The sequence below is a fragment of the Salvelinus sp. IW2-2015 genome, linkage group LG15, assembly GCF_002910315.2.
Source record: "Salvelinus sp. IW2-2015 linkage group LG15, ASM291031v2, whole genome shotgun sequence".
In the NCBI taxonomy this organism is placed as follows: domain Eukaryota; kingdom Metazoa; phylum Chordata; class Actinopteri; order Salmoniformes; family Salmonidae; genus Salvelinus; species Salvelinus sp. IW2-2015.
Genome location: NC_036855.1, coordinates 9969540 through 9994287, shown reverse-complemented (window position 1 = coordinate 9994287; position 24748 = coordinate 9969540). Strand labels below are relative to the sequence as shown.

The 24748-nt window shown below is 41.0% G+C and overlaps 1 protein-coding gene across 2 annotated transcripts in view; it reads left to right on the top strand.

Moving 5' to 3' along the window:
• The window catches only part of LOC111973781 (apoptosis-inducing factor 3-like), a 40423-nt gene extending 25363 nt beyond the window's left edge, over positions 1 to 15060 (top strand). For both annotated transcript variants that reach the window (XM_024001191.2, XM_024001192.2), the window contains exons 5-20: positions 1483 to 1592; positions 1700 to 1744; positions 1843 to 1936; positions 2601 to 2713; positions 3223 to 3309; positions 3584 to 3675; positions 3807 to 3937; positions 4153 to 4268; positions 4994 to 5065; positions 5564 to 5627; positions 6033 to 6109; positions 6400 to 6517; positions 6669 to 6767; positions 7263 to 7338; positions 7548 to 7652; positions 11389 to 15060. In XM_024001191.2, the coding sequence (XP_023856959.1) occupies positions 1483 to 1592; positions 1700 to 1744; positions 1843 to 1936; positions 2601 to 2713; positions 3223 to 3309; positions 3584 to 3675; positions 3807 to 3937; positions 4153 to 4268; positions 4994 to 5065; positions 5564 to 5627; positions 6033 to 6109; positions 6400 to 6517; positions 6669 to 6767; positions 7263 to 7338; positions 7548 to 7652; positions 11389 to 11431 (1442 nt within the window). In that variant the 3' untranslated portion in view covers positions 11432 to 15060. The remainder of the gene's footprint in view (positions 1 to 1482; positions 1593 to 1699; positions 1745 to 1842; positions 1937 to 2600; positions 2714 to 3222; positions 3310 to 3583; positions 3676 to 3806; positions 3938 to 4152; positions 4269 to 4993; positions 5066 to 5563; positions 5628 to 6032; positions 6110 to 6399; positions 6518 to 6668; positions 6768 to 7262; positions 7339 to 7547; positions 7653 to 11388) is intronic.
• Positions 15061 to 24748: the final 9688 nt, after the last annotated feature.

Genomic DNA, 24748 nt, shown 5'->3' with positions numbered 1-24748 from the left:
AGATTTTAAATTCTTCAAAGTAGCCTCCCTTTGCCTTGATGACAGCTTTGCACACTCTTGGCATTCTCTTAACCAGCTTAATCTGGAATGCTTTTCCAACAGTCTTGAAGGAGTTGCCACATATGCTGAGCACTTGTTAGCTGCTTTTCCTTCACTATGCAGTCCAACTCATCCAAAACCATCTCAATTGGGTTGAGGTTGGGTGATTGTGGAGGCCAGGTCATCTGATGCAGCACTCCATCACTTTCCTTCATGGTCAAATAGCCCTTACACAGCCTGGAGGTGTGTTGGGTCATTGTCCTGTTGAAAACAAATAATAGTTCCACTAAGCGCAAACCAGATAGGATGGAGTATGGCTGCAGAATGCTGTGGTAGCCATGCTGGTTAAATGTGCCTTGAATTCTAAATAAATCACATACAGTGTCACCAGCAAAGCACCCCCACACCATCACACCTCCTCCTCCATGCGTCACGGTGGGGACCACACATGCGGAGTTCATCCATTCACCTTCTCTGCATCTGACAAAGACACAGTGTTTGGAACCAAAAATCTCAAATTCGGACTCAACAGACCAAGGGACAGATTTCCACCAGTCTAATGTCCTTTGCTCATGTTTCTTGGCCCAAGCAAGCCTCTTCTTATTATTGGTGTCCTTTAATAGTGGTTTCTTTGCAGCAATTCGACCATGAAGGTATGATTCACGCAGTCTCCTCTGAACAGTTGTTGTTGAAATGTGTCTGTTACTTGAACACTGTGAAGCATTTATTTGGGCTGCAATTTCTGAGGCTGGTAACTCTGAAGAAACGTATCCTCTGCAGCAGAGGTAACTCTGGGTCTTCCTTTCCTGTGGCGGTCTTCATGAGCCAGTTTCATGATAGCGCTTGATGGTTTTTGCGACTGCACTTGAAGAAACTTTTAAAGTTCTTCAAATTTTCCAGGTTGACTGAAAATGTGACTGACCTTCATGTCTTAAAGTACGGATGGACTGTCGTTTCTCTTTGCTTATTTAGATATTTTTGCCATAATATGGACTTTTACCAAATAGGGCTATCTTCTATGGTCTTTTACCAAATAGGGCTATCTTCTGTATACCACCCCTACCTTGTCATAACACAACTGATTGGCTCAAATGCATTAAGAAGGAAAGAAATTCCACAAATGAACTTTTAACAAGGCACCTGTTAATTTAAATGCATTCCAGGTGACTACCTCATGAAGCTGGTTGAGAGAACGGCAAGAGTGTGCAAAGCTGACATCAAGACCAAAGGGTGGCTACATTGAAGAATCTTAAATATAATATATATTTTGATTTGTTTAACCCTTTTTTGGTTATTTCATGATTCCTTACGTGTTATTTCATAGTGTTGATGTCTTCACTATTATTCTACAATGTAGAAAATAGTAAAACATAAAGAAAAACCCTTGAATGAGTAGGTGTGTCAAAACATTTGACTGGTACTGTATATCTTTGTGTGTTGCAGGTATCTTGTCCAAAGGCCACGTGCGTTGCCCCTGGCATGGAGCTTGTTTCAACATCGTTACAGGAGACATTGAGGACTTTCCTGGGCTGGACAGCTTGCACATCTTCCAGGTGACCCTCCTCGTTCGGTTCGCAATGCCATTCACATTCCCTGCCTTCACATTCTCTCTAAGCATCGTCAAAACCGTGTACACATCACTCATGTCTGTTTGCTTCAGGTCCGAGTTGAAAAGGACAAAGTGATAATTCGTGCTAACAAACAGGTAAAGACACTCTGGGACTATTTAGAATAGATCATTGTGCTAAATCAACTGATCCCCCTTTGATGACCTGTGACCTGGCAAACATTTCTTTCTTCCAGGATCTTCAGTCACAGAAGAGGTCAAAAGCCATGGCCCGATGTTCAGCAGTTAACTCCAGCACTGGCTTCAGCCAGGTCCTTATCGTTGGATCAGGTGAGTTGGTCATTGAGCATCTCCTTACACTCACACACTCAGGGATGGAAATTAAGCTAGCCCACTAGCCCGTGGTTAGTAGTTTTCAGACCGGGCTAGAAGAAAATGTGTTCAACTTGCACGCCGGCAACTGACATCTTGCCTTTTCAAATATCGCATGACACAAATTTTCGACCCGGCTAATAAAAAATGTCAGTCTACTAGCCCGGCTGGCCAGTGCCCAAAATACTTAAGTTCCATTCCTGCACGCACCGCTGGTAAATAAAAGTCTGTTTGTTTATGTTCAAACTGTCGACTAGGACTTGAACCATACTGTATATGTTCAGTTCAGTATAGGTCCTGAGTATTCCAAAAAAGGATAGATGATAGCAGCTCCCAATAATTATTGCATCAACAAGGATGTTAGTTCATAGTGTATTTGTACTACAGTACATGTTTCAACTGTATGCTCTTAGTGTTAACACGCTTCAAAGTGTTTTGTTTATGTTCACAACGCTCTAACATTGTGTCTGGTATGCCAAACTCAACCCACGCTCCAATTCACTACTATTGTTTCACTCAATAGTTATGGTCAATAGTTATGGTAAAGGGAGCTTGGATTCAGTTTGGATAGCATGGATCTAAGATCCTATAAAGACATTAAACAAGTGTCTTGTGTCTCCAGGTCCAGCAGGGCTGGTGTGCGCTGAGACATTGCGACAGGAAGGCTTCACTGATCGCATTGTCATGTGCACCATGGACAAACACCCACCCTATGACAGGCCTAAACTGAGTAAGGTTTGTACAGAGATCCAGAGCATACCACAGAGATGGTAAAAGGACTATCTCCATAAGGACTTAGTGACCACGAGGGTTCTTTAAGTTGACTATTCTTCTGGATACAAACAGTGTTGAAATTGCTGATGAAGGACTACTAGTTATGCCCTACTGTATTTCGTAGCAGATTGAATATTCTTCCCAGACATTTCATGCTCCAAAATACTTCCCATTTTGTTATTGCTAGTATTATTAACCCATCTTGAACCCATCTTTAGTCTGTAATCTTGGGATAATATTTGTCCCAGCCAATGTAGAAATTTGGCCATGATATCTATGAGAAAATGGTTTGCTGACCTTGAGTTTCAAATTGTGATCATGTTAAAAATTAAACAAAACAATGTATGTTGCATTAGCATCGTAAAAGTGGCATTTCTTCACTGAATGTCACCAATAACATTTCACCCCATAAACTCCAACCTGTGGTGTACTGTGCTGTGGTGCGGTGTAACTAACCATCTCCCCCTCAGTCCTTAGAGAGCACAGCAGAGCAGCTCCGGCTACGCTCCATAGACTTCCTCCAAGCCCACGACATCGAGTTGCTCACGGAGAAGGAGGTAAGACCTGAAACACTGATTATATTGGCTAAGTTTGAATCCACATCTGGACTGTGTTCAGTGGGCAGATTTCAAACAGATTGAAACAGGGAGTTGCTACCTGGTCGAACTTCTTCCAAGAAGATTTTAGTTTTTTCCCGTTGCAAACTTTTGTTACAGTGTGCCCTACTGAACACGACACTGGTCTCAGAGCAGCAATGAAGTGGTATGGATTCCCTTGGTGACACCCTGGCCCTATGTTCTCTTTCTAACTGGGATGTTTGGATGTCAATAGGCTGTGGCAGTGGACGTCAAGACGAGGGCTGTGACTTTTCAAGACGACTCTAGGATGGAATACAGGAAGCTTTTCATTGCCACAGGAAGCAAGTAAGGAGTAACCGTAAATTGTCTTTGGTTGAATGCTATTAAATGGAATTCAATTCTCTTCTTGTTGATATGACCAGTTGTGACTCATTGTTCTGTAGACACTGATATACCCATCTTTTGTCTATTGTAAGACCCAAGCTGATGAACTACAAAGGCCAGGACATTAGGAATGTGTTTCACCTCCTAACCCCTGAAGATGCTAACAGCGTAGCCAGGCTGGCCAACAACAAGAATGCTGTGATTGTGGGAACATCATTTGTTGGTGAGAGGTGACAGACATGCAGTAGATAAAACAGTCACATATTCCTTTTTCGAAGGAATGTTGATCTATAAGCCTTAAAGTGTTTATGAAGGCTACATTAAGTTGTACTTTGTTGAACAGTTGTTTGGAACCTTTGTTTTGATAGTACTACTGTAATTGTAGCACGTCTATCTGTAAATGTGTGCATGTGTAATCTTCTGTATTCTCTGCATTAGGTATGGAGGTGGCTGCTGCTCTCACCGACAAGGCCCACTCTGTCTCCATCATTGGGATAGAAGCAATCCCTTTCCGGAAAGCTCTGGGGGAGAAAGTAGGGAAAGCCATAATGAAGGTAGGGACCCACCCCTGAGAAATCAGGCTCTGTGTCAGCCCTACTACCTCTAGAACAGCTTAATCTGCATTTCTACTCAGAGAAACGTATATATTTTAAACGTGAATCATGTTCATTGGGCTCAATTCACCAGGCGCCACAAGGGAATATTTAGAGTATTTTCTTATCGGTGCTCATGCACTTATTTAGACAATCAGGTAGATATTGCCCACTAGTCCTGTTTTTTCAGGGGAGATTATACTGTCTGTGTGTGAGTGAGGTTGTGTGTGTGGTGTGTGTGTGTGTGTTGTGTGTGTGTGTGTGTGTGTGTGTGTGTGTGGCGTGCGTGCATAGAGTCTCAGCATGATAGGGTCTCAGCATGGTAACACTGCATGTTCCCTGCTGTTAAGATAAGGCAGAGGGAGACTGTCGATACAGTCATACATAATGTGCATAGTGTGTTAATAATCCATTATTAAGAAAGTATTCATAAGAAGCGTTACTGCCTACCCGCCAATTAACCATTGGCATTAATAACAGGCATATGGAAGATTATTTTTTTTTTTTTTTTTTTTAAATGTGTAGCTGAACACAATTTAGGCTAAACTTAACAAAAGCTCAACTCTTTGAGAAGTAGTTTTGACCTTTGAACCTTAACCCAGTACTATCTCTCTCTCTCTCTCTCTCTCACCGTGTCTGCCTGTCTGTCTGCCTGTGTCTGCTTGTCTTTCTGACTGACTTTTCAGCTGTTTGAGACAAACAGGGTGAAGTTCTACATGTTGAATGAAGTGTCGGAGATGGTTGGCCATCATGGACAGGTATTCCGAAAGTGAGAGAAACAGCATAACATGCACAGATGGCTCTCTCCTTCCTTCTCTCTGCTGGCCAGTCAAGCCCACTTTTAGGCTTCGCCCAGATTCTCTACCATGCACACTTCCGTTATTGATTTCACCATGGTGGAAACTCCCTCTGCGAATGATTACACAAATCCATGATGGGAAGTGTGCAACGATACAATTGGGGAGAAGGGTGGAGAATGGGGATGCAGCCATTGAATGCTGATGAATGGGTGTGACTGACCCCGATGCACCACAGTGTGCCAACAAAAAGAAAGGACAAGCAGCCAAGATTACTACCAATTACAGCCTCCATTTGGAGTATGGCTCAGTAAAAAAGACTTGACAATACTGGTTTTGCTAAAAATATCTGAACTTTGTAGTCAGGAACGGAAGTAGTAGAACTGAGGGTAATCTATTGGTAATATTATGTGTGTGTTGCCTCACTGTTTTTGTCAATGTTGTTTTTATGTTCCACAGTTGAAAGAGGTGGTTCTGAAGAGTGGGAAAGTACTAAGGGCGGACGTGTGTGTCATTGGCACAGGTGAGGCTGCTAGCTCAGAGACACAAATGCTCGTTCAGCAATAGCCTCCACTTTAGCAAACTCACTCCTATCAGTGGTGGTGCAGGAGTGTAAAGTAGAGTTGATCCAACTCACTCTCAGTCAATCAAATCAATCAAATGTATTTATAAAGCCCATTTTACATCAGCCAATGTCACAAAGTGCTATACAGAAACCCAGCCTAAAACCACAAACAGCAAGCAATAGAGATGTAGAAGCACGGTGGCTAGGAAAACCTCCCTAGAAAGGCAGGAACCTAGGAAGAAACCTAGAGAGGAACCAGGCTCTGAGGGGTGACCAATCCTCTTCTGGCTTACAATAGTCATTGTTACTCTGCTTCCTGGTGGTGAATTAATGGTGGACTCTATCTATGTGGGACCCCTGCAGGGTCAGGCCCAGCCACTGGCTTCCTGAAACAGAGTGGAGTTCACGTGGATTCCAAGGGTTTCGTCCCCGTCAACAAGGTAGAAACTACAATTGGGACACACGGCACTGTATGCACAACAATTATAATAACACACAAATACTTTGAATGTACTCATTTAATTTCAAATGCACTCAGTTCATAGAAACAATTAATTTCAGTGTGTTACTGTGTTACTGTGTTATTTGCAGAGCTAGAGACCTGAGTTTTTCCTGACAGGGAAAATTCCAGTTATCCTCTAATTTGTTAGGTGGCTTGTCTACAAGTAAGAGATCCTCCTGATTTACACATTGGCTCCTATATTCTTCTGGATAACCCTTTAACCCTCAGACAATGCAGACCAACGTTGATGGTGTCTTTGCCGGAGGAGACATTGTGACGTTTCCTTTTCCGGGGCGGAGCAATAAGAAGGTGAACATCCCACACTGGCAAATGGCCCATGTGCACGGTAAGCGTTCATTTTTAAGGGCTAAGTATTACAGTGTGAGTTAAAGTGTGAGTTTTTCCCTAAGGGGTCAAACACTCAGCTGCATGTCTGGGGCTGGATTTGCAGTATATTGGTTTTTATGGGACCTTTTCTGTTTGTCTGGGATTGACAGGGAGAGCGGCAGCACTTGGCATGATGGGAAGACCCACTGAGATCAAAACAGTGCCCTATTTCTGGTCGGCCATGTTTGGGAAAAGCCTACGCTATGCAGGTAAACAAAGCCTCACTCCACAAGTAATATAATTGAATACCGGTAGGGTCATTTAGCAGATTATATCCGAAGCACATGGCAGAACTGTCAAAATAGACAGTGTCACATCCATTCATTATATGTGGCCTGTGCATGTATCCAAACCTCCACCATCGGGTTGCCAGCACCATGCACAGTCTAGCCCACTGAACCATTGGAAACTTTTTCACACACAAGTTATACAAGTTTTGTTTATGTACTGTGTGAATTGTTTGGGAAGTAATCTTAAAATAGTGAGTTGGTAAGACTACTACCAAAATTGCTCTCCTCCAAATGTCTCTGTTGAGATTGTAGCTCCAGTACTGCCACCTAGCTGTGAAGTCAGACACTGAGGGTTTTCAGTCATCATAGGATTCAGAAGTATGCCATCATAATGGGTGTGGTGGTGGTGCTGTGATGGTGTGTTTACTCTTTTTACAGACCTACTTAAGAAAGTACTTTTATTCTATTACCAAGGTTACGGGGATGGCTTTGATGATGTCATCATCCAAGGAGACGTGGACGAGCTGAAGTTTGTGGCATTTTATACCAGGTATGTGTCCAATCACAATTGTGGCTATCTACTGAGATGCATTCAGCCATCGGCTCATGTTGTTTTGTAAAGTAAATCCTCTGTTTTGTTTTTGTCATGTTTTGTTTGTTCTTATATAATCCAGGAGTGTTCATCCTTACAACAGACTAAACTCTAGTAATCCTAGAGTTTTCCCTAAAAGTTATTTGGTTAATCTCTCCTACCTATAGGGGTGAGGAGGTGGTTGCCGTGGCCAGCATGAACTATGACCCCATTGTGTCCCGTGTGGCAGAGGTCTTAGGGTCTGGAAAGATGATTAGAAAGCGAGATGTGGAGTAAGTGCATGTCTATGGTCTTCAGTTGGGTCTGGGTGACAATGAGGTTATGTTCTTTACATTTTCCGAGTCTCACTATGAGCAAACACTGACCTCTATAAATGTTACCAAATGATAAGTGAAAACAGTGATATACTTTTCCAATGTTAATAAGTAGAAGAGGGTTTACATATTTACCAGTGGGTGTCTGTCAGTTTGCTTGAAGGAAAGTTTTATGTATTTAAATTTTAACATTTTCATTAGTCCACTGTTGATACAACGCATGTCAGTGATCAAGTTTAAAAAATATAGGACTTTCAAAAAGCAAATTGTCACTTTCCACATCATCATGATGTCGCAGCCGGCCGCAACCGGGAGATCCGTGGGGCGACGCACAATTGGCATAGCGTCGTCCGGGTTAGGCCGGTAGGGAGGGTTTGGCCGGTATGGATATCCTTGTCTCAGTATGTAAAAATGTAATAAAATGTATGCACTCTACTGTAAGTCGCTCTGGATAAGAGCGTCTGCTAAATGACTAAAATGTAAAATGTAAAAAAAAAAAAATGATACGTTTTTTGTGGATTTTTCCTTTAAGATACAGTACTGTAATGCTTTACTGTAAACCAGGGGTGTCAAACTCATTCCATGGAGGGCCTAGTCTCTGCAGGTTTTTGTTTTTTGCTTTCAATGCAGCCCTAGACAACCAGGTGTGGGGAGTACCTTACTAATTAGTGACCTTAATTCATCAATCAAGTACAAGGGTGGAGAGAAAACCCGCAGACACTCGGCCCTCCGTGGAATGAGTTTGACATCTGTGCTGTAAACAATATCTTACTTTCTCTAATGTAGATCCTTCATTTTTAATTGTCCATTCATACAATGAAGGCTGTTAACCCGACAACGCAAGTACGAAAACTAAGAAAGCTAAGACGTCTTTCTTAATCTCAGTCTCCACTAACAATCCCTTCATGTGCAGACAATTACATTGATAGAACCCACAATATACTGTATCTGCAATATTAAAGCTGATATAGTTCCTAAAAAATAAATACAAATAATTCAAAATAAATCCCTTCATGAAACGCTATACGATACGGCTGTGTGTGAAACGCTCTGTCAGAACACACAATGATCAGCCTCAGCATGCTTATGCTATAATTAAGCAATAAGGCATGAGGGGGTATGGTATATTGGCCATATACCACAAACCCCTGAGGTGCCTTATTGCTATTATAAACTGGTTACCAATGTAATTAGAGAAGTAAAAATACATGTTTTGTCATACCCGTGGTATAGTCTGATAGATGACCTGGAGCCAGACCCACTGGCTCCAGGTCATCTATAAGTCTATGCTAGGAAAAGCTCAGCCTTATCTCAGCTCACTGGTCATGATAACAACACCCACCCGTAGCACGCGCTCCAGTAGGTATATCTCACTGGTCATCCCCAAAGCCAACACGTCCTTTGGCCGCCTTTCCTTCCAGTTCTCTGCTGCCAATGACTGGAACGAATTGCAAAATCGCTGAATCTGGAGACTTATATTTCCCTCACTAACTTTAAACATCAGCTATCTGAGCAGCTAACCAGTCGCTGCAGCTGTACATAGCCCATCTGTAAATAGCCCACCCAATCTACCTACCTCATCCCCATATTGTTTTTATTTACTTTTCTGCTCTTTTGCACACCAGTATTTCTACTTGCACATCACCATCTGCTCATCTATCACTCCAGTGTTAATTTTCTAAATTGTAATTACTTCGCTACAATGGCCTATTTATTGCATTACCTCCTCACGCCATTTGCACACACTGTATATATACTTTTCCCCCTATTGTACGCTTGTTTATTCCATGTGTAACTCTGTGTTGTTGTTTGTGTCACACTGCTTTGCTTTATCTTGGCCAGGTGGCAGTTGTAAATGAAACTGAATGTTCTCAACTAGCTTACCTGGTTAAATAAAGGTGAAATAATTTAAAATATATATATACAGTGGGGAGAACAAGTATTTGATACACTGCCGATTTTGCAGGTTTCCTACTTACAAAGCATGTAGAGGTCTGTAATTTTATCATAGGTACACTTCAACTTGTGAGAGACGGAATCTAAAACAAAAATCCAGAAAATCACATTGTATGATTTTTAAAAATTAATTTGCATTTTATTGATGACATAAGTATTTGATCACCTACCAACCAGTAAGAATTCCGCTCTCACAGACCTGTTAGTTTTTCTTTTAAGAAGCCTCCTGTTCTCCACTCATTACCTGTATTAACTGCACCTGTTTGAACTCGTTACCTGGATAAAAGACACCTGTCCCACACACTCAATCAAACAGATTCCAACCTCTCCACAATGGCCAAGACCCAGAGAGCTCTGTAAGGACATCAGGGATAAAATTGTAGACCTGCACAAGCTGGGATGGGCTACAGGCAATAGGCAAGCAGCTTGGTGAGAAGGAAACAACTGTTGGCGCAATTATTATGAAAATGGAAGAAGTTCAAAGATGACGTCAATCACCCCCGGTCTGGGGCTCCATGCAAGATTTCACCTCGTGGGGCATCAATGATCATGAGGAGATGAGGGATCAGCCCAGAACTACACGGCAGGACCTGGTCAATGACCTGAAGAGAGGACCACAGTCTCAAAGAAAACCATTAGTAACAACACTACGCCGTCATGGATTAAAATCCTGCAGCGCACGCAAGCTCCCCCTGCTTAAGCCAGTGCATGTCCAGGCCTGTCTGAAGTTTGCCAATGACCATCTGGATGATCCAGAGAGGAATGGAGAAGGGCATGTGTCTGATGAGACAAAAAAGAGCTTTTTGGTCTAAACTCCACTCGCCGTGTTTGAGAAGAAGAGTATGATACAACCCCAAGAACACCATCCCCAACCGTGAAGCATGGAGTGGAAACATCATTCTTTGGGATGCTTTTCTGCAAAGGGCGACAGGACGACTGCACCGTATTGAGGGGAGGATGATGGCCATGTATCGGAGATCTTGGCCAAACAAACCTCCTTCCCTCAGTAGAGCATTGAAAATTGGGTCGTGGCTGGTCTTCCAGCATGACAACGACATTAAGCACACACCATGGCAACTAAGGAGTGGCTCCGTAAGAAGCATCTCAAGGTCCTGGAGTGGCCTAGCCAGTCTCCAACCTGAACCCAATAGAAAATCTTTGGAAGAGCTGAAAGTCCATATTGCCAGCGACAGCCCGAAACCTGAAGGATCTGGAGAAGATCTGTAGGGAGAGTGGGCCAAAATCCCTGCTGCAGTGTGTGCAAACCTAGTCAAGAACTACAGAAACGTATTATCTCTGTAATTGCAAACAAAGTTTCTGTACAACATATTAAGTTCTGCTTTTCTGATGTGATCAAATACTATGTCATGCAATAAAATGCAAATTAATTACTTAAAAATCATACAATGTGATTTTCTGGATTTTTGTTTTAGATTCCGTCTCTCATAGTTGAAGTGTACCTATGATAAAAATTACAGACCTCTACATGCTTTGTAAGTAGGAAAACCTGCAAAATCGGCAGTGTATCAAATACTTGTTCTCCCCACTGTATATACTACGGCTGTCAGCCAATCAGCATCCAGAACCACCCGGTTTATAATGACATGTAGTTCACTTCCAGTTTTACACTCTTGTTTTTTGTTGTTCAGAGCCTAGACTACATTATCCACATAATTATGCGTGCATAATATGCACTCTGAGTGATGTTTTTTGTTGGTTCGTTTCCTCCACATTGCAGGACAGGGGACATGTCTTGGTTGATAGACAAAGGGTCGCAGTGAGCGAGTCTCCACATCTCAGGCTCTCCGTGCATCTGGGGTCTGTTGGACACTAACTATGGACACTTGTGGTGCTGATGAGATGCTGTGCCATACTGTAAACATACAGCAGAAGACCCGTGTCTGGGACTGTTGGAGTTGCTCCCCTGGAATCGAGACTGAGACTGTTCTACAGTGAACCTCCACGGTGATAGGCTGTACATACAGTATTCTTACCAATAGCGTGAACCATATATGGTGTTAACATGCTCCAATACCGTAATGGAAGATCTGTGTCCTAATGCTACTTCACAGTGAAGCAATCCTGGATGCAGTCTCTGTGCTTCTGCATTATGTATCTACCTGTACACTTTTTTATAAGGGGCCAGATAGGGGTATTGAACTTTTTTGTACATGCAACTTTGTATATAGCTATAATTCTCAATACACTGTAAACAAAACCGTTTTAAACTGGAGTTTTCTAAGGTTGAGATGAAACTAATCTGGTTAAAACCACTTAACATAACACCCACCCCTAACCTTAACCCTAGCTAACGTTAGACACCCAGCTAACGTTAACATTAGCCAACTAGCCACCTAGCTAATTCGTAACATATCATGCATTTTGAAAAATGTGTAACATATTGTACAAACTGCAATTCGTAACATATTGCATGAATTGCAATTCATAACATATCATACAAATTGTAATTTGACATCCACAAATTAATACATACCATACGAAATGTAACATATCATACATATTAATTGGAGTGTCCCGGATTTACATTTACTATGCTACGTCTACCCGAGTCCAGTGTGATGCAATGTATCATAACAAGATAAACTACACATAATCCATAGTTGTCCCTTTCCCCACCTGACGCATAAATGCATGGGCACGCACGCACGCACACGCACACGCACACGCACACACACACACACACACACACAACCATGAAATCCTCACAAGATGCTCACAAATCACTCCTTTAAGGATGACAATGTACCTCTATTTATTTGTGGTGACCTTTGTTGGCAGGCTCGTAGATTGCATAAATGTGAAATTGAAATGTACTTTAATCTATGTTCATGCTTGCGCAATAGAATAATATGTCTGTGCTTTCTAAAAGGTAAATGACTGTTGTTCTTTTAGATATGGTCATGTCATAGTTGCTGAAGGCTATTTTTGGTAGTTGTCACCTATGAATGCTCTTTGTTACTAACTCAGGGAACTGAAGTTTGAGGCCTGGTCACATTGGGATTGGTCCCATTGCAAACACATATTAATTTGTTTCTTTTATTTTTTATTACCATATATTAGTTCTCTGTATTTGAAGAGGTCTTGTTTTCAGAACTTGCTTATAATTCCCTTAGATGTGTAGAGGAGAAAGCATTTCCATCTCTATTTTGGCATGTTGAAGATTCCAAAATATTTAAGCCCAGAGGTGAAAGACATTTTAAAAAACATATTCTTCATACAGGGAAGATTAGAATGGTATTTTTTATAATAGATACTTTGAAATAAAAGTCTTCAACTATTTTTTTCTGTACTACTCTCTGCATGTTTTGGAATTAAAGCTACATGTGCAGTGGGGTCCATAATTATTGGCACCCGTTTTTAATAATATAGCACCTTCCCCTTGCGAGGATAATGACTCTGAGCCTTTTTCTAAAATGTTTTATGAGATTGGAGAACATGTTTGGAGTGTGCTTAGACCATTCCTCTATACAGAATCTTTCCAGATCCTTGATATCCTCTGTCTGCGCTTATGGACTGCCCTCTTCAATTCAAAACACAGGTTTTCAATGGGGTTCAAGTCCAGAGACTGAGATAGCCATTGGAAAATGTTGATTTTGTGGTCAATTAACCATTTATTTCTGGATTTTGATTAGTGCTTGGAGTCATTGTCTTGCTGGAAGATCCACTTGGGGCCAAGTTTCAGCCTCCTGGCAGAAGCAACCAGGGTTTTGGCTAAAATGTCCTGGTACTTGGTAGTTCATGATGCCGTTGAGTAGAACTGGGAATTTCCAGGGACCTCGTGATACGATATTATAACAATCCTTAGGTGCCGATACCATATGTATTATGGTACATATATACCATATACCATACCATATGTATTGCGCTTCTCACGATTCTATATGTATTGCGATTAGATACTCTGATTTTATTGCGATTCGACTTTCCAAACATATTGCTCGCCATGTGTCTGCTGAGTTTTGATTAGTCAAACAAATTGTCTCCCTATTTAAACATTTAAAAAGAAGATGGAGGACAAGCTATGGATGAAAAATAATGGAGTTTTGGCAAAGGTACAACCAACAAGCGCAAAAATAATATTGCAATATTAACAAAACGATATGATACAATTTATTGTCAAATTAATAACAATAATATGTAACTGTATCAATTTTTTCTCCCATCACTACCGTTGACCTTAACAAAGGCCCCAGGACCAGTTGAAGTAAAATATCCCCATAACATCAAAGATCTACCACCATATGTTACTGTAGGTATGATGTACTTTTCTGCAGATGCTTCTGTTTTTCAACACCAAAACCACCACTGGTGTGCGTGGCCAAAGAGCTCTATGTTCATGTCATCTGACCATAGCACCGGTTCCAATCCAAGTGCCAATGCCATTTATCAAAATCCAGGCGGTGCTGTGATCTGATATAAATACATTAAAAAAATCACCCGGTTGCCTCTGCCAGGAGGCTGACACTGGCTGCAAGTGGATCTTCTAGCGAGACAATAACCGCAAGCACACATCAAAATCCACAAAGAAACGGATAATTGACCACAAAATCTACATTTTGAATGGCAATCTCAGTCCTCTGACATGAATCCCATTGAAAACCTGTGGTTTGATTTGAAGAGGGCAGTCCATAAGATTTCCAATCGACCCCCCCCCCCCCCCCCAAATATCAGAAGTAAAATTCAGCCGCACACAGCGCAAGATACTCATTGTATAGTTTCCCCTGTAGGAATAGGTTGAGAATGGTATACAGATGACATGTACACAGCAGCACATTTCATGCCTGAGGAATACGCTACATATATAAAGTATGTGAACACCCCTTCAAAAATAAGTGCATTCAGCTACTTCAGCCACACCTGTTGCTGACAGGTGTTTAAACTCAAGCACATAGCCATGCAATTGCTATAGACAAACATTGGCAGTAGAGTGGCCTGTACTGAAGAGCACAGTGGCTTTCAACGTGGCACTGTCATAGGATGCTACCTTTCCAACAAGTCAGTAAGTCAAATTTCTGCCCTGCTACAGATGACCCTCCCACTTTGTCTGCCGAATTCTTTCTCTTCGCTCTTTTTCTCCTTAATAGGATGTTGTTGGGAGGAGCCGGGAGGGTCATCAGCGAAAATGGGACACACTTAGGCTCGGGTGTGTCCCGGGGATAAATACACCTTCCCCCATTCATTCAATCTAGACTCTCTCAATGCAGACACGCTGTTGGATTTTGGCTGTGGCATTTTGTGGTTTGTTTCTTTGTGTTCTTTGTTTTGGCACCTCTCAACACCCGTCATTATCACCATGTATGCAAGCAACTACTTACTTACACTACTGATTAATGACTACACACACACCATAGTTTATTTTATTTAATAAATATATTTTTGTTATTCATTATCTCCGGGCTGTATCCCTCTTTGTTACGGGCTATGAGCCTGTTCGTGACATTAGTGCTGTTTTTTAATTTGTATAAACGTGCAAAAAATTCTAAACCTGTTTTTCTTTGTCGTTATGAGGTATTGTGTGTAGATTGTTGAGGATTAAAAAAAAGTCAAGGGGTCTGAATGCTTTCAGATCGCACTGTATATCAAAAAATTATACAACGGGTGGATCTAATCCTGAATGCTGATTGGTTAAAACCGCATTCCAGCTGGTGTCTATTCCACAAGTTGCCATCGGCTAAATCTATGATGTTAAAATGCCTATTTCAAATCAAATCAAATGTTATTCTTCACATGCGCCGAATACAACAGGTGTAGACCTTACCGTGAAATGCTTATTTACAAGCCCTTAACCAACAATGCAGTTAAAGAAATAGAGTTTATAAAATATTTACTAAATAAACTAAAGTTTAAAAAATTTAAAAAAAGTTACAGGGTCAGGGAGTTAGAGGGCCAATCCTTAGGGAGACATCCCGACCATACAGCAGACCCAATTTTATGAGATTTGTTATGGAAGCAAGACAGCAACAAACAGACAACAACAACAGCAATACACTTCTTCATATAAAACTAGAGGCGGGCGAAAACAATACACATATCACTCGAGATGGGAAAAACATCAATCCATTTGGAATAACTGTCAACCATTACCAACATAGCTTTTTCCCTTTTTCAGGCAGACGTGTGAAGAAAATCTATTTGCATATTTACCAAAAGGCCCCAGGAGACCGGTAATTAAAACAACAACACTGCCTGTTAAATCAAAATTAAATGAATTAGAATAACAAATCAAACTAGAATAACAACTTTTCATAACTACATAAGGAAATAATTGTATCCTACAAGGTAATGGTAAAATAGACTAGAGACAGGTATCCCTCATTCAGGGGCAACGCGCTCTCTCTCTCCTTCTTGTGTTCTGAATCACACATAGGACTATTGCTAAATTATAAACTTCTTCCTAATTATTAGTATTTACATAGCCCATTTAAATCTCACCCAATGTCTTCAGTCTTTCTAGTGAGAATAATCAGAACAAAGGTCATTCAACCCCATTGTGTTTTCTTTCCCTTTTTTCCCCTGTAGCTAAGAAATTATTTAGAAACATTTCCATCATTCTGCGTACCCAGTTTACAACCAAATTAAAAAGACCCCACACAATAAATCTAACAAATATTCATAACCGGTGGGTTGTGTGTGCGTACTGGTGTGTGTGGTAAAACGTAGGGCAAAAACAAACAAAGAGAATGGCCAGGCCTAACTTATCTGGGAGCTCCCTCTACAGCCGGATCCATACACCTTTATACTTTATAAAACAGCAGAATTTCACTAACTGCTCTTCCAAGGCAACAACCTCGGAAACATTTGAAAGGGAGAGAAAATAAACATTTAGTTAGTTTTCACTTCGCTAGATCTTATTCAGTCCAAGCAATTCAAATTATTTCCTATTAACTGACTTTACCAGGTGAACAAAATGTTTTAAATTACAGTCAAAACAAACATGATAACTTCTGTTCACAGGGAGGCCACTATCCTCCCTTCACTCATTAACCGTCTTTGTCTTCTTGTGACCCCCCTCCCTTTCGTCAATTCTATACATCTATTCAGAATAAGACAAAATAAAATGTCTCACCAGATTAAAACCCCTAGGGCGTTCCTGAGTCTACGAGGAGTGCTTGGTCGTGCCAGAGAACGCATTGTTCCTACTCGATCACGTGTAATGTGCTTCGTTACTTCTGAAATCGAAACCCCCAAATATGTTATCTCTGTCACGCCTGATCCTGCTCCCCCTCTCTGGCGCTCGAGGGTGCCGATCATTACGCAAACTTGTCACCATCATTACGCGCATCTGTGCAATATTGGACTCACCTGGACTCCATTACCTTGTTGATTGCCCCTCTATGTCTGTCTGCTCCTCAATTTGTTCCCTGTGTCAGCATTGATGTCGTTATGTTTTCCCCTGTCCAGACGCTGTCCTTGTTTGTTTCTTGTCTGTTATCCATTAAATGTTCACTCCCTGTACTTGCTTCTCGTCTCCCTGCATCTGTCCTTACAATCTCTTGCTTCGCTGGTTGTACTTTCCCATATGATGCTTTGTGATCCCGCTCTGTCAAATAGTTTACTAATGTGGAGATGTCTGGCATATGAGTGTCTTTGTCTTTTTATGCCAATAACAAATGTGCTACATACTCTACCAACACAGAACCCTCAAATGTACATCCTTAGCGATTGTTTCAATGCAGCGTGATACAATGTTGGACTATTTGTAAACATTGTTCGTGCTCTCGCCCATATATACTGCCAATTTTAATATGTTACCTTTTAGAATCCACTGTCTTTAATTCTTGCAAGGATTATACAACCCCAAAATCATTTCCACACCCATGTGTGGAACTGTTGGTTAGCTAGCTTGCTAGCTTCTTCCAGACACAAATAAGAGAACAACTCACTCGGACCATTTTACTCACCTTAGCAAAACTGGTTAGGCTTTTTTCATGTTATCCAAAGCGTTGGTGACTAACTGTGACGTTCTTTTCCCCCAATGTTTATTGACACCGGCCATATTCAACAGGTGTTGAGCGTTCGTAAATTCACTGGTTATTCTGTGCTCTGGTACATTCAGACGAGAGTGCTCTGAAATCGGAGCAGATAGCCAGAGCGAATTTACGAAACACCCAAATTACAACTATACAATTTAGCTAAGCTAAGAATGACGTGAACAATCAAGTCAATAACCGTTGGTTAGTTAGATAGCATATAGATAATATACTAGCTAGTTTCATGTATTAGTAGCCAACTAACGTTAGGTAGCTAGCTAACATATATTACTGGTCCATACTGCTGTAATGATATGCTATGCGGTTCATAAGAATAGCATAACTAGCCAATTGTCAGCCAACATAACGTAACTTATTTGAAAAGTTATTACACTGCTCAACATTTTCTTAACTTTTGTCATAATTAATGAAATCATTGAATTTGTATCTTAAGACCAATAAGCACACTACATACTCAATTTCATTCACAAATAGTGCAGTTATACTGAGTACATATACTAATCTTGGTTTTATTGCTTTTTCTTTTTTGGTGATAGAATGCTAACATCAAAACGCTGGTGTATTGAGCTTCTGATTTTTCTTTTATATAATTGTACCAATTCACAATAGCATCTCTGAATACTTTATTAGATTGGAATTTTCCGTCAGCAGGGAAATGCTGCTCAATTTTATCCATGATTAGATTTTTTCCCCATATTTAAGGCAAATTGATAGAATGCTCTTGCGCTTCTTTAAGTGACTCTATGGCTTTGCTATAGTTGACCTCTTCTACAATGGTTATTTCTGCGCCTCTCTCAATGGTGTCCAGAGTTTCAGAGTTCCTCACTCATGGTTTTAATATAAATCAAATCAAATCAAGTTTATTTTATATAGCCCTTCGTACATCAGCTAATATCTCGAAGTGCTGTACAGAAACCCAGCCTAAAACCCCAAACAGCAAGCAATGCAGGTGTAGAAGCACGGCGGCTAGGAAAAACTCCCTAGAAAGGCCAAAACCTAGGAAGAAACCTAGAGAGGAACCAGGCTATGAGGGGTGGCCAGTCCTCTTCTGGCTGTGCCGGGTGGAGATTATAACAGAACATGGCCAAGATGTTCAAATGTTCATAAATGACCAGCATGGTCAAATAATAATCAGGAGTAAATGTCAGCTGGCTTTTCATAGCCGATCATTCAGAGTATCTCTACCGCTCCTGCGGTCTCTAGAGAGTTGAAAACAGCAGGTCTGGGACAGGTAGCACGTCCGGTGAACAGGTCAGGGTTCCATAGCCGCAGGCAGAACAGTTGAAACTGGAACAGCAGCATGACCAGGTGGACTGGGGACAGCAAGGAGTCATCAGGCCAGGTAGTCCTAGGATGTCCTTGTAAATAAGAATTTGTTCTTAACTGATTCCATCCATATGTGTTATTTCATAGTTGTGATGTCTTCACTATTATTCTACAATGTAGAAAATAGTAAAAATATTTTCTTTTGACTGTTACTTGCTTAATTAATTTGATTAATATTATGGTGTTCTATTCCATGAAAAACGAAAAACCCTCTGGGTTTCTGTTAGGATGGAACAGAAAATATGGTGCTGTACAATGTGACGGTCGGCAGTACAGTACTGGGCTATTTTTTTTAATTTAATTTTTAAAATATTTTTTTATCCCCTTTTCTCCCCAATTTTCGTGGTATCCAATCGCTAGTAATTACTATCTTGTCTCATCGCTACAACTCCCGTACGGGCTCGGGAGAGAGAGACGCACAACTCCGAAGCACAACCCAACCAAGCACAACCCAACCAATGCTTCTTAACACAGCGCGCCTCCAACCCGGAAGCCAGCCGCACCAATGTGTCGGAGGAAACACCGTGCACCTGGCCCCCTTGGTTAGCGCGCACTGCGCCCGGCCTGCCACATGAGTCGCTGGAGCGCGATGAGACAAGGATATCCCTACCGGCCAAACCCTCCCTAACCCGGACGACGCTAGGCCAATTGTGCGTCGCCACACAGACCTCCCGGTCGTGGCCGGCTGCGACAGAGCTTGGGCGCGAACCCAGAGACTCTGGTGGCACAGCTAGCACTGCGATGCAGTGCCCTAGACCACTGCGCAACCCGGGAGGCTAGTACTGGGCTATTTAACGAAAGAATCCCTGTGTTGTGTGGACTGGACGGGAGACCGGGGTTCAATTCCCCAACGGGGAGGAAGGATTAGGCTGTCCTTGTGAATAAGAATTTGTTCTTAACTGATTCCATATGTGTTATTTCATAGTTGTGATGTCTTCACTACTTTTCTACAATGTAGAAAATAGTAAAATAAAGAAAAAACCTGGAATGAGTAGGTGTGTCCAAACTTTTGACTGATACTTGCTTAATTAATTTTATTAATATTATGGTGTTTCTATTCCATGAAAAACAAAAAACCCTCTGGGTAAATTCAGACTGTTTCGCTCTTGGAGCGCACACTGGACGTTCGGGCTGAGGAGTAGGGTTGATTTGAGCGTTCTGGCCTCACAATGGCAGTCAAGCACCCAAGCTAACGTTGGCTGGCTTGCTAGCTACTTCCAGACACAAATGAGACCACTCTGACCATTTTACTCGCTAGCCAGAGCGAATTTACGAAAGCACCCGGATGTCCATTGAGAACGCACAACGACTATACCATTTAGCTAAGCTAAGAATGATGGGAATAATCAAGTCAATAAACGTTGGGTAGTTAGATAGCCTATAGTTAATATACTGTCAAGATTGATGTATAACTACTAACGTTAGGTAGATAGCTAACATACCGGTACATACTGCTGTAATGATATGCTATGTGGTTCGTAAGGACAGCGTAGCTAACAAATTGTCAGCCAACATAACGTGTAAGGTGTGGAAGATGAATCAGAATTAGTTGGGTAACATAGATAAATAAGATGTTTTATTTACATAATATGCTTATGTGAGATACTTGTCATTAGAATGTCTCCCTTTGGACTATACTGTTGGCAGTTGCACTTTTCCCTTCTCAGCTAGGGAAAAGTCACTTGGGGCCCAGAGAGGGGAGAGGTCAGGCTTGTCTTTTACATGTCTCTGGTAATATGCAGAATATCAGAAAGGGAGAGGTCAGAATGGAACATTGTCTTCATATGTGAATGTATCTGTTAAACCATGTGAAGGGATGGTGTGATTAAGGGGGAACCAATTATCTCTTGGCTCCACAATGTCTGTTGGGTTTACTTGAGATGGGAGAATATAGAGTTGACAATTGAGTTATGCCTTGGATGAGGTAATGTTTTGGTACTATGAAGTACCAGGAACGAGATTAGAACCTCGTCTTAGAGACCAAACTGAACGACAATTTATAGCTAATGCTATCTGGCTATGGGATACTCCTTTCTCAAGTAAAAGGCCCTTTGTGAAGAGTTCTGTGGTTCGTCATGTAAGTTGAGAGGGGTGTATCTTGGCTATAAAAGATCTTTGTATTCGACTGCAGGGACTCTCAGAATTCATTATTGACACTGAATTGATCTGAGAGTCAAAGGGCTATAGTAAAGCTCACATATTAATAAAGATGAAATTTAAGTATAACTCTGACTGGTGTGTGGTTTGTAACTCTCCTCATTTGGTAATACAGGAAATTGCCACGACAAAGGTAACTTATTTGAAAAGTCATTACTTTATTACATTGAGTAGCAAGCTACCGCGTGGATGCGCTCTGCGGCTTGAGCATTCTTTTTGTGCACAGTTGATAGCGCGCTGTACTTCGGGCAAGAAGGTTGAGGGTTCAAAACCTGCTCCCTGCTTGATTCATTTGAAGTCGTGCACAATTATCAGTTTGTTATTTGGTTTATATTTCCCATTCATTGTCAGTTAGAGACACAGTAGTGCATTGGGACCCAAAAGCATAATCAGTACTCTAACTCCCCCTTGGTCGTTAGGGCAAATCTGGTCTGAGATAGGACGGAGGGTTTTCACACCTAGCTCGGCTATTAGACTATTCTTTAGTAAAGGTTGCATAGTCTATTGTTCAGCTATTAGACCCCCTCCCCAACTTGCAACAAATGGATGGTCTTTTTGTTGAGAGCAAAACTTTATTTTCAATCAAAAATAACTGTTCTGAAATCAAAAACGAGGCTTCAAAGTAAAAACATTTTTGCAATCAAATATTTTGTAATAGAGCGCAAAACTTTATGCATTTTATTCTCCCAAAATATTTTGAGAACAAAAAATGTATTTCATAACGAAACTCCAATTTAATTTCGCTATCAACCACCCTCCAATTTTTAGAATTTTTAGAATTTTTTGAGTGTTTTGACTACAATCAGCCTTTCTTTCTGACACGAAGGAAGTCATAGCGGACACCTACGAAGAACTGTATGATGATGGCATCTCAGGTAAGCAGCACTGGGCGTTCTTCCGTCCAACTTCTACATAGCTAGTAGTTAGCTCCTACGATTCAGTGTCGGTTCATAACATTCTACTATATTACATAGATACATACATACCTTAGAATGATAAATCATGCAATTATTATTCTCAAGCTAACCAAAAACATTTAGCTATGAATGCCTGTTATCGCCATTTTCAGTTGAATTCATCTAACTTTCTTTCATGGCAACTCATAAGTAGGCCATGTCCTATTTGTTTCATAGTCAATATATAATCATATTTAATGACAGTGTAACGGTTATCTTTTTTTACAGAAGGATGCAAGAACACAATATCTCTGTCAGGGAATGCTATTCTGATGTGTCAGATGAAGGGTTAGACCAGAAAGTCAGGGACATTAACCTGTCTGGGAACCCCTCGCCAACAGCCAATGAAATTGCAGGGCACCAAATTCAATCAACAGAAATCTCATAATTCAAATTTCTCAAACATACAAGTATTAGACACCATTTTAAAGATAAACTTCTCGTTAATCCAACCACAGAGTCCGATTTCAAAAAGGCTTTTCGGCGAAAGCACAACATATCACTATGTTAGGTCAGCAACTAGTCACAGAAAGCATACAGACATTTTCCAACCAAAGAGAGGAGTCACAAAAAGCAGAAATAGAGATAAAATTAATCACTAACCTTTGATATTCTTCATCAGATTACACTCCCGGGACAACATGTTACACAATACATGTATGTTTTGTTCGATCAAGTTCATATTTATATCCAAAAACCTCAGTTTACATTTGGCTTTGCTTCCAAAACATCCTGTGAATTTGCACAGAGCCAGATCAATTTACAGAAATACTCATAATAAACTTTGATAAAAGATACACGTATTATGCACAGAATTATAGATATACTTCTCCTTAATGCAACCGCTTTGTCAGATTTAAAAAAAGCTTTACGGAAAAAGCATGCAATAATCTGAGTACGGCGCTCAGAGACCAAAACAAGCCAAACATATACCCGCCATTTTGCGGAATCAACAGAAGTCAGAAATAGCATTATAAATATTCACTTACCTTTGATGATCTTCATCAGAATGCACTCCCATGAATCCCAGTTCCACAATAAATGTTTGTTTAGTTCGATAAAGTCCATCATTTATGTCCAAACCTCAGATTTCCCACTTCCTGGTTGGATTTTCCTCAGGTTTTCGCCTGCCATATGAGTTCTGTTATACTCATAGACATCAATCGAACAGTTTTAGAAACTTCAGAGTGTTTTCTATACAAATCTACTAATAATATGCATATATTAGCAACTGGGCCTGAGTAGCAGGCAGTTTACTCTGGGCACGCTTTTCATCCAAACGTGAAAATGCTGCCACATATCCCAAAGAAGCAAGGATGTCCCATGCGGGCTTTAGAATGGTCAAAGGAAGTCTCCAATCAATGGGCCATCGTGTACTATGGCGAAGAGTTAGGGAGTCTTTGCAGCGTGTAGATGGTGCATGTATCATTTCCAGAATGATCCAGCTTCGTAGCATTGCTTGGCAAAAATACTGTTCCTGCTACCCCTGTTCCTGCTCCCCCTTGTATGCATATTGCATATTTCCCATCACCTAATGAACAACCACAATACCAGTCTGGTGTTAAGCTTTCTGTGCTGTATTGACGTATCCTGAAAATGACATCTGCTGCTTTAGATTGGACGGTCATATCTCAGTTAAATTGTTAAAAATGTTCTTTACTTTCAGAGTGCGAGCTGATCAAGGGGTCGAAAATGTAGATATTGCCAGATGTATGTTCACTGTCCAAGGAACAGGCCGTGGAAGCTTTATTGCTGGCAAAAGTGTCCATAACCAGAGGTAATTAAACTGTTCTGTGTTCTTTTTCTCTCTTCCTCTCTGCCTGTCTTGTTGTACATGGAACCTGTCTCACATGCATTAATTTAAAAACCCTTAAGATGTCAACTGCTAATTTTAAGATTTACACCACATAAACACTCAGCCATTTCACTGGACTATCAAGCCCCTGTTGCTGCCAAATTTATATTTTGATCATTCCAGATTCAGCAGGTGGAGGACCTGCTTTATCAGGAGGATAATCTGGGATCTGGAAACACTGACAATGGGGTAATTGTTCCTGACATCCCATGCCCCCTGTCTACTGAGAATCTTGCTGTGCTGCAACATCAAGTGAACCCTACAGTACCACTGACTCCTCATCTTTTGGTCAGGACATATACATGCATGCTCTTCGATTAGTTATGAGTCTACAGCATTTTTAGGTGCTGTCCTCCCACACTATGTAGGATATTGTTTTATCCCCAGTGCCACTCTTGATAATGGCAAACATTTGTATTTTTTGGAGGAGGGTGAAAGGATAGCAGGCCCAGCTGTCAAAGTGAGAGACTAGGCTATTCTAGATAGAGCAGGTACTTTTGTGTAGTCTATTTCTTGTGAGGTTTTCTGTCCTCAGATACAGAGAGTTGTGAAAGCCTGTCTGCAGATTAAGAGGTCCCAATGAAGAGCAACTGTTCTCAGTCCTGGTCCTGGTGACTCAAAGGGGTGCACATTTTTGTTTTTGCCGATACATTTTTGTATATAGCTGATTCAAATGATCAAGTCATAATCAGGCTTTAAGTGGTATTTTTATATTAATTTGTGACACTATCCTTGATATGATCCTGCTATCCTTGTCACATGCATCTATCTATCCAATGTTATCCTTATTTG